The sequence below is a fragment of the Pan paniscus genome, chromosome 3, assembly GCF_029289425.2.
Source record: "Pan paniscus chromosome 3, NHGRI_mPanPan1-v2.0_pri, whole genome shotgun sequence".
NCBI classification, from domain to species: domain Eukaryota; kingdom Metazoa; phylum Chordata; class Mammalia; order Primates; family Hominidae; genus Pan; species Pan paniscus.
Genome location: NC_073252.2, coordinates 181172610 through 181183351, shown reverse-complemented (window position 1 = coordinate 181183351; position 10742 = coordinate 181172610). Strand labels below are relative to the sequence as shown.

The 10742-nt window shown below is 43.9% G+C and overlaps 1 protein-coding gene across 2 annotated transcripts; it reads right to left on the bottom strand.

The window, feature by feature from the left end:
• Positions 1 to 732: 732 nt before the first annotated feature.
• CDKN2AIP (CDKN2A interacting protein) lies at positions 733 to 8693 on the bottom strand. 2 transcript variants are annotated; one of them, XM_003823451.7, is made up of 3 exons: positions 3861 to 8693; positions 3260 to 3390; positions 733 to 2840 (listed from the first exon to the last, which is right to left on the bottom strand). In XM_003823451.7, the coding sequence occupies exons 1-3, from the start codon at positions 4130 to 4132 to the stop codon at positions 1501 to 1503; spliced, it is 1743 nt and encodes a 580-aa protein (XP_003823499.2). In that variant the 5' UTR covers positions 4133 to 8693; the 3' UTR covers positions 733 to 1500. The 2 variants fall into 2 exon arrangements, with proteins under 2 accessions (XP_003823499.2, XP_034815355.2); XM_034959464.3 differs by having other exon boundaries at positions 3291 to 3390; positions 3861 to 8683.
• Positions 8694 to 10742: the final 2049 nt, after the last annotated feature.

Below are 10742 nucleotides of genomic sequence, written 5' to 3'. Positions count from 1 at the left end.
TGTTATTGTGTCCCGCAATCTATAAAGGCAACCCACTTACAGTATATGGATTTTAGCTTTGGTATCCAATTAAATATCCTCAAAAATGAATCATTTTTAAAGGTTATATGGTAAAATTAAAACATCTGATTATGTAATTCTAGCATAAAAAATTAAAGTATCTTTTTATTCCTAGAATACAAAATAGGAATAACTGCTACATACTTAAATTGTGCTTACGTTTGATTTTCCTATTCCAACACAACTGGCCCATGAAAGGTCTTTCTTTTCTCTCTATATTATCACCATTATTGCTCAATGGGCAGTATCTAAAAATAGAATCTAGAAAGCCAGAAACCACAAAAATAACATCTTGGGGCCAGTTTGAAGCAAAGTAAACAGAATATACAATGACAGACAAACAGGCAGAATCACCTAAGACAAAAACAAAATTCCACTTCATTTTAACGAATGTAGTTAAATTGAATAGGCTCATTATCAAGAGCTGAACACGGCTCTCTGTTCTTTCCGGTATTCTAAAAGATGCATAAACACAAAAACCATCCAGTTCTAGATTTGAAAATTGAAGGGAATCGCTTTTAATCTATTCTGGCTCAGGGGGTTGCTGTAAAAAAAAAAATTAAATAAAGATGTATATCACACAATTACCTGGTTGTCTAATTTATAATGACAAGTCATGGGAAGCCTATTTGCAGGAATTGGTTCTGACTTGGAGAAAAAAAACACAACTTCTTGAAAAGGTAAAATAGCTTAAAGCATTTAATATCTAAACAAATCAATCTGTTAATAGTAGTCACAAAATATGCTTAATATAGAAACCCACATTCATGTTTTTAAGAAAAAAGTGTAAATTGTATTCCACCTCAAAACATAAATTAACCCGCTTAAAGAATCTTCAGCGGTCAAAGTCATGGTGAATTTTAAACAACTTCAGAGTAAAATAACAAGTACTTTATACTGCTTTATATCTAAAAAATGCTTACAACTTCTCATAAAAATAGTTTGAAGCAACTATTTTTTCTTTTATTTTTTAACAGACATGTTCAACATTACGGGCAACATTTTTAAAACCTTAAGCTTTACAGACTTTCAAACATTCAAATACTGTGGTCCCTTTTCTTTGATGTGGTTTATTCAGCTAGAAAAGAAAACATGGTAGACAACTTAATACATTTTCACCAAATTGAAAGTAGTACAAAAATTTTAGGACTCTACCGAACTACACATCGTACCTAATGTATCATTAAAAATAGAAGACAGTATTTTCTTCAGCAAATAAAACAGCATACTAATATGCTGCTAATGCATACCTTTTAATGTGTACTGTCATTCATAAATTATTTACAACTGCTACTGTGTGAAGAGAACTAGAATGTAAATTTTCTGCAAAACTGGAAAAAAAGCAATACAAAATTTGTGAAAGCCTGTGTTTTATACTGTACAAAAGTCAGTTTTTCTCTTCAAATACCAGATATTGTATGCAGTGATATTTTGGACACATTATAGTAATTCTTGAGGATGTTTTAGTGCTGGAGGTAAGTTTACAGGCCTCGATTCTTCATCAAGGAGTACTAGATCTTCTATTTCACTGCCTCTGTATTTCCTTTTACATATTTTTACCACCACCTTTTTCTTGAGAAATAACTTCAATGCTTCTCTTGATGCAACTGCTTTTGCATTTTCTTTGCTTTTTCCACAGCCAGTGCCCAAATACACAGACTTGCACCTCAATTCACAAACAATACTTTCTTGAGAGCTCTTATTTTGAGGCAGATCTGCCAATTCTTTTAGTGGGACAAAAAATACATCCAGTGTTGCTTTCAGAGCCTCAATAGCTGCATTTAGGAGCTCTCCATGATTCACATTGGGACTAAAGCCACCAACAGCTACCAACTTCCATGCCACCGTTTTATATAGTCTATTGAAAAAAGGTTGCTTCTGTTTCACATCTTCATTGGTTAACTTGCAAGAGAATTTGACAGAACTCTCACTTGACTGTGAAGTACTTTTAGAAGGCAACTGTGAGGTGCTAGTCTGAGAACTACTCTTAGAAGCCAACTGGGACACACTTGCTAAGGAAGTGCTTTTGGAAACCAGAGATCCACTGGTCTGGGAGCTGCTCTTGGAAGCTAGTAGTGATGCAGCTACCTGGGAAGTGCTCTTGGAAGTTAGCAGCGATGCATTTGTTGAAGAGCTGCTCTTGGGAGTCAGTAAGGATGTGCCTGATGAGGAACTGTTTTTAGCAACTGATGATGAAACACTTGCCTCTGAACTAGTTTTGGAAGTTAACCCACTTGAAGCTGTCTCTGAACTAGGTTTGGAAGACAATAGTGGCAATTCTACCTCTGAGCTTCCCGAGGAGCCCAACAAGGGCACCTCGATCTCTGAGCTGCTTTGAGAAGCTGAGGCTGAAGAGCCTTCCAAAGCACTCTTTTTAGGTGATCCACTTTGTTGTCTAGAATCAGTGGATTGGGTCATGTGACTATTCACACTGGATTTCAGCAAGGAAACAAATGATGCAGAACCGTGTTTATCTGGAGCTTCTGCTTCAGAAGCTTTCCCAGATCCTGCCGTTGTTACCTGAGAGGAAACGCTGCTGCTGCTTTGGCTGGAAACAGATCGATCTCCATCACTTGTAGAGCTATTCTGACTGGAGATGCCAGAGCTCCGAGCCGAGTTCCCACTCTCCGATTTGATGGCCGACCCTATACACGTTGAACTGTTTTCCTGCTGAGCTGATGCACGTTCTGTCTTGGCAGAGGTTTTTGCGTGATCTTGCTCAACTGCAGAACTGTTTTTTCCTTCTATAACTCGTTTTTTGGATGGCTCTTCTACCCCTTCTAAAAAGAAGAAAAACATAGATATGTGACTAAGAATACCTCGTACAAAACGGGTGATGAGACAAATACACATTAAAATAAAGGCACAAAGTGAAAACATTTCAAGACTAATCGTTTCTTTAAAAAGTGTGGAGTCATTAATTTCTTAAAACAGTGTTGAATAACATCATGAATGTCTAATATTAAAAAAATAACAGCATCAGACAACAGTGGACACTTCAAAATCTAAAGCAGTCAAAGCAAACTATCAAATTCAAAGCCTAAAGACACAGATATATACTTTAGGTTTAACATTCCAACTTTATTACTTATTAATAACATAAAAATTCTGGCTTGTTAAAAAAAATAACAATAATTCCTAATTATATCAAACTTATGCTCTAAACTCCTATGTATGTTCACATCTATGATCTGCTAACCATTGCTACTCGATATCCCTCTTTTCTTCACCTTGGCAACCAGTTCATCTCTTGTTGTATAGGTTGGAGCATCTGTCACTTTGATGCCTTCAGCCATACTAAGTATTTTATCCATAACTTTTTGAGGGTATCTGAAAAAGAAGGAAAAGTCATTTTTAAAAAGTGTTTTTTCTAAGGTCCTACTTGTGCTGTGCAAAAAACAGGCCACAGGGACTGCATGTCCTGGCTGCAATCAAGAAAGTGAACCAACCGCCAAGAACTGTTTCCTGGAACCCCATAAACAAGTGCCCCAGGCTCTGGGAGGCAGGGCACCTCCTCACTAATCTTAAATCTAGCACCCGTCCCCAAGAGCGTTGTTCCCTAACACAAGCAACCCTACCAGCAGCTGCGCCCACACCACCGGGCACACAGACGTCCGGGCATCATGTCGGCTCCTCGCAGGGACGCCCTTCTCACCCTTAGAGGGCAGCCGGGCCGGCGGATTCCCGCGCTTCACAACTTCCCCTCCCCGCCCAGGCCGGCCCCGCGGAGGGCGCCGGGCCCCGGTCTGCAGGTGGCAGACAAAACGGGGCGTGCTGGTTAGGGACGCTGCCTCACTCACCGGCACCCGAGGAAGACGTGGTTCGCCCAGGCCATGGAAAAGGAGATGAGCTGCTGCAGCTGCCGGTTTCGGGTCCCGCTCTCGGCGTCGGCAGCTTCATCCGTGCTAGCGGAGGCAGCGCCGCCAGCGGGGGCCAGGTCCCCGGCGTTGCGAAGCAAAAAATCCCGGCGGTGGCGCCAGTGTTTGTCAGTCTCGCCGTCGCAGCGCAGCGCCTCCACCCAGGCTGCCACCCGCGGGTTCTGGCTCAGGTACTCCGACACCTCCTGCGCCATGTTGGGCCTGCAGGCCGCGAACACAGCTGCACCGGGAGACAGGCAGGACTAGCGGGGCGAGCGGCCCTGTCACTGCGGCCTGCACCCGCGGCCCTCCAGATAACGCCCCTCCGCAGGCCTGAAGACCAAACAACAGCGCCCAGAGCCGCCGAACCGCCCACTTCCGCCCACCGCCGGCTTCTTCCCTTTTATAACCTCGCCGCCGCCGCGCGCCCTCGCGTTCTTCCGGCGCGAGCCGGCGCTCCCAGGACGCTTTGCGGCGCCGGAGCCGCTGCGACGCTGCGTCCCCGTGAGGCCACGGAGGGCACCCCGGGGGTGAGGTGGGCGGGCGTCGGGCGTCTCCCGCCCCACGAGGGCGGACTGCAAGTCGAGCTGGCCTGGGACGACCGAGTCTCGGCGGAACCCCGGGCGTTCTGTCCTCGCTTTGTGACGCCGCGCGCTCCTGCCGTCCTCCTCCCCCGCCGGGTCAGCTGCGGCGCCGGGAGCAGAGGCGAGAGGGGCAGGGCCCGGGCAAGGGAGGCAGCCGGGCGCGGCGGGCAAAGTCCTCTAGGGCGGCGTCCCGGGGGACCTTGAGCCGCCCGCAGCCGCGGGGCCTATGGTCTCCGCCCTGAGACGCCTGTGTGTGAGCGGGGCCAAAACAAACAAAAGCCGGCCTCCATGTTAGAGTGTTGGGAGCTGCGTCTGTCGCTGCTTTCAGTGTGCCCGAGCGAAGCGTTCCGAGGCCGTCGGGGTCTCCGCGCCTTCAGGAGGGCGGGAGTGCCAGTCCCCTTACATAGCAGCAGTAGACAGTAAGGTGACACGAGGACCTGGCTCCGTGTTGCCGTGAGGCTTGCAGCCTTCGAAGCTGGCCCTGGCCCCGCAGCGGTAGGGCTTGTTCCCGCAGTTTCTTGGGTCTCCAGTTAATCCAGGCATTGCCTTCCTGTTCTGCTCAGTAGGAAAACAACACCCCGACAACGCTCTGTCTCTAGAATTTCCTGAAATCAACAACTTTACCACCAACCGGCAGATGTCCGGAGGTGGAGTGGAAATGTACCTATTTATCTATAGGGCCCCAAACCTCTCTCCCTGTTAGAGCTGTTTTTTCCTTCTATATATTTTTTTTCCACTTTACATTTCCCACAGTTACGTACTCTAACTGCTGGCTGGCTTATTGTTACGTTTCCCATTCCAGGTATACATGCACTGTAAGATTAATACGTTAAATGATATAAATTATGAAATTTTTCTTTCAATGTAGACTTTGATGTAAAAATGCATGAATCAGAATAATCAAGCAAAAAAAGGTCACTTTAGGTAAGATCAGATACGGTTAACTGTGTAATTTATGTGCATGCTGGAACAAAATACAGCTATTGTATGAAAACAATATTGCCCATTTTCCTGCCATACCAAAAGAAACTACATAAAAACGGAGGCACAAAGAAATTTTGAAGCTTTGTGATTTTGCTTCTAGTTTGCTGTTCTTTCCTCCTTTTCACAGATAATTGCTGAAAATCTGGAGGGGGTGGACGGATTGCAGAAATCTGGCTATTTAAAAGGTGGAGAAATTATGATTTCTCCTTTCATGAATTCTTTGGCAAGGGGACCATAGCAAGTAAAAGAAGCTATGATCGCATACCTAGATTATGTATGTGCATTTTAAATCAAGAATGTTCTCACGGCCAGGTGCAGTGGCTCACGCCTGTAATCCCAGCACCTTGGGAGGCCGAGGCGGACGAATCATGAGGTCAGGAGTTCGAGACCAGCCTGGCCAATGTAGTGAAACCCCATCTCTACTAAAAATACAAAAATTAGCCAAGTGTGGTGGCACGTGCCTGTAGTCCCAGCTACTCTGTAGGCCGAGGCGGGAGAATCGCTTGAACTCAGGAGGCAGAGGTTGCAGTGAGCCGAGACCAAGCTATTGCACTCCAGCCTGGGTGACAGAGTGAGACTTCATCTCAAGAAAAAATAATAATGATGTTCTCACTTTTTTTCTTGTTGCCCTGTAGTCTTCTTCCCACTCATGGGCTTCATTGCCTTGAAAGGAGAACAAGTAGAGCCTGAATTTCAAACAATGTTTTTAATTATAATAAAAGCGATAGAGTCTGAAAGGTGGAGTACTTGCGCAAAAACCAGGTGCTTGGAATAAAAGATACATGCATTTTTCTTTTTTGATTCTTAAAAAGTTGACTTTGCATATAAAGATTCAAAGACTATGAACCACAAGTAGCTGGGACTGCAGGCGGGCACCACGACGACAGGCTAATTTTTTATTTTTTTGTAGAAACAAGGTTTCACTGTTGTCCAGGCTGGTTTTGAATTCCTAATATCAAGCAATCCTTCTGCCTCGGCCTCTCAAAGTGCTGGGATTATAGGCATGAGTCGCTGTGCCCGGCCTCATTTTTTTTTAAAGACCCTCCCACCTGCAGAGACAAATTCCTTTCTAAGCTGGGGGAGACGTTCTGAGAGAAAAGGTGAGATAATTTAGGTGATAACTAGGAAAGTCTGTGGGAGTAGGGAATAAGATGCAGGGTGGAAAGTGTTGGCTGTTAGAAATTGCTAGGTAGATTTTGGGTCTAAGAGCAGAAGGACTTGGCTCTGCCCGAGTTTCTGAGAGAAGACAGCCCAATAGTGCCCTGAGCCTGTATGCGTTGGCCTTTAGAAATGAACATAGAAAGGGCCTTTTATAGCTTTGATAACCAACTGTACAACTCCCTCCTCTGCCCCTAACACACAAGTGTGTATATATATACACATATGAGTGTGTGTATATATACATAACACCCACACACGCATTTATGCACATATATCTCACAGGGCCTAGAGGAGATCCAAAAGGTTCCCAAGAAAGAGTTGAATGGTGAAGTGCCTACCAAGCACCAGGGTCCAAGGTGAATGAGGCTAGGGGTGGTCGGCTTGTCAGCAAAGGAAGATGCAGCTAGTTTTCAGCAAGTCATCAGACCAGTGCCCGCCAGGCCACATCAATAGGAGAGGACCCTCAACCTCTCCTGAAATGATCAGTGTGCATTGCTTGTGCTGGTAGATCAAGCAGTTATACTCTCAGCAGAGCCCACAGGGAAGAAAGCACAAGACAATGCTAGGATGATAACCAAGCCTCGCCCCACCACTGCCCTCACTAGAAATCTACTCAGAGGAGAAAAGGGAGAGAATTCTAATGAATTGAGAAAGATCCACTATCATCCCAAATTGAGTTTCAAACAAGTGACTGAGTTCACAGGATTAAATTTTCTGCTGTAAGTGGAAGCCCATTCACTGAAACTGGTTCTGTAGCATATCTCTCTGAAGACATCCAGTAAAAATTCCAGCGGCAAGCTGGCTTTTCTGCAGATGGCTTTCCCATGGAGCAACATGAAGGGATTGCCCCTGTTCCTGGATGTGACTGTGGAAGCAAGAAAGCCTTTGGCAGGAAGGTCTGCATGTAGAGAGGCTTGTGAGGAGCAAATACTCCAGTTATGGCCAAGGTTATGACTTGATGTGAGAAATACTTCATGGTGAGGGGAAATATTTTATGCTAATGATGTGTGAGGACACGAATCTGCCAAATTACAGTGATAAGGTGGGATGTTCCGAAAAAGTAAGAGAATGTTTTAAGAGTGATCCCCTCTGTTAGAAGCTTTGAGAAATCAAGTAGGATGAAGATAGGTAGTAACAGTCTGATTACGGACTGGAGCCACCTGTGAGCTTGGCAAAAGCCGTTTTTACTGCAGTGATAAGGAAGACTCCATATCAGAGTGAGTTCAGGAGTCGGAAATGGAGATATTTGGCTGTAAAGGGGAGAAGATAGAGGAAGCTGGACAGGGTCATGGGGTCAAGGTGGCTTCAATTTCAGATGGGAGTAGCCTGAGCATGTTGCCCACTGCTTGAAGGCAACTCACAGAAAAGGAGAGTTTGAGGATCTGAAGAGAAAGAGGGTAATTAGCAATTTCTGCAGACATAGGTGTGGCTGGGATCCACACACAGGTGGAGAGATTAACCTTAGGTGGGCAGACACTTCCTCTGTTTTAAAAGAAGACGTAAGTTTGGAGCTGAGACGTTGACATGGAGGCCATCTGATGGTGCAGAGAATGCTCGCAATGGATATTTTAGAGGGCAGAAGAGCAGGCTGCCTAGATGAACATAGTCTTTTTGGCCAATTTAAAATTACAGGCTGGGCGTGGTGGCTCACACCTGTAATCCTAACACTTTGGGAGGCCAAGGTGGGCAGATTACTTGAGCCCAGGGGTTCAAGGCCAGCCTAGTCTACATGGCAAGACCCTGTCTCTACAAAAAATACAAAACATAGTTGGGTGTGTTGGTACATACCTCTAGTTCCAGCTACTTGAGAGGCTAAGGTGGGAGGATCACTTGAGCCCACGAGGTCGAGGTTGCAGTGAGTTGTGATCGCACCGCTGCACTCCAGCCTGGGCGATAAAGGGAGACTGTCTCAAAAATTAAAATAAAATAAAAATATAATGTGTGCACACAAAAATGAAACATCTAAGTAGAAAAAAAGAGGCATAAATGAAAGCAAACAATCTCCCTCACTCAACCTGGTCCCACTCTGTGGACATCAGCATTCATGTCATTTCTATCTTGATTTCTTTGGGTGATTATTTTCATAACTCCAAATTAAATGCTTATACTTCCATTTCTTATTTTTTCAACTTTAAGCAGTACTTATTTCACTCCTGAATGTTGAAGCTGAGAAATCCATATCATTTACACTACCCCTTTTTTCTCCTAATTTTTGTTATCTTTTATTGTTTTCCCATTGGCTACCTGTCATAAATTCAAATATTATACTTAATCATCATTTTTAAATCTATCAACTTCAGGCAGGTAGCTCTTGATTTCCACATCATGTAAGAAAATTCTGGAGAGACCATATTACAGATATTTAGATATTCCCAAAATATGCGTTTAGGGTAGAATCTAATCTCTTGTGATAAATCGACAGCAGATGGATAATTCTGAAGTTTTCCTACTTACCTGCAGGATTTATGCCATTGTTTTTACATTAAGCCTTAACATTAATAAATGTTAATAAATTTGTTTGCTGCTGTGAGGATTAAGTAGATTGCGAAGTTATACCTTTCATGGGGGTGAGTTTCTAAAACCAGCATGTAAATGGAAGTCAGATGTGACTCCACTTTACCTTCTTTTCCTGTAGTGTCGCAATTGACCTCTACGCGGTGGCTCATGCCTGTAATCCCAGCACTTTGGGAGGCTGAGGCAGGTGGATCACCTGAGGTCAGGAATTCAAGACCAGCCTGGCCAACATGGTGAAACCCCGTCTCTACTAAAAAAATACAAAAATTAGCCGGGAGTGGTGGCGGGTGCCTGTAATCCCAGCTACTTGGGAGGCTGAGGCAGAGAATTGCATGAACCAGGGAGGTGGAGGTTTCAGTGAGCCAAGATCGCACCACTGCACTCCAGCCTGGGTGACAGAGTGAGACTCCATCTCAAAAAAACAAAAACAAAAATGAAAAAACAGAAAGGCCCCTTGGGCATCTACTGATGTGAAGTTAGAGAACTATGGACTTTCTCTACAGGTTCACAGATTTTCGTTTGATTAATTTCGGTTGCTAGTGACAAAAAATTATGATTTAAAATGGCTTGTGCTGAAACAAAAAGGGAATTTATTGGCTGTGTTATTGAGAGTCCCGAGGGGGACTCTCCCCCGACTGTGGGATCCAGGTACTGAAACAATATAGTCAGGAAACCTGTTTCTCTTGTCTCTACAGTCTCAGGCAAGCTCTTCCTACGGAGTGGCAAAATGCTTCCTATTAGCTCACAGCATACATTCTTCATAGCTCAGCAACTTCAGTAGCAAGAGAGCTTCTCTTTCCTGGTAGTTTCTGCCAGCGTCCTAAGGTTCTGTTGGGAGTTCTTTTGTCCTGTTGAGTCATATATCCCTTACATAAACACTCTATCCAGGTGTATGAAACGACTGTACAGGTCTGAGTCATGCACTCACCCTAAGAATGATAAAATATCTGAGTAAGGTCAGTATCATGCAAGGAAAATAACAAACTCAATAAATAAAAGAATTTACACTCAAGGAAATGGAGCTAAAACAATATGAATAGAAGGATGGCCAAATACCAGAAAAGATGTTAAAGAAACGATAGTAGTAAGCAGGTTTAAATGACACCAGGCAATTCTAAGAGGCACTGCTGTCAGGATGGCTTCCATTTTAGCCAAAGTGAAAAACCTTTTTATACCAATTTTTACATTTTTATATGCTGTTTCATAGAGCCTTACAGAAGACAGTTTCATCTTTTTAGTCTTCATGTTCCTCCTCATGCCGACAAGGTGAGATATTATTATATTTTATTTTCCCATCCCTTTGTGAAGCTCTACACCTATCCCTCATCCCAGAATGTGGGAGATTTAAATCTACGAGAGAGATGGAGATCAGAGAAGAGTTAGTATTTGGAGAACTGCAGTTCAACTTCCCATAAAACAATAAACTTGATCCTGATTCTTCAGAATCATGGAAAATTTAAGCTGGAGGAGGACCTTAGAGATTGCATTTATTTCGTAGACAAAGAAACCTAGGTTCAGAGTGGTTAACTTATTGTCCAAGCTGATTATTGTCCAATGATTAACTCACAAGGTGTGGTGACTG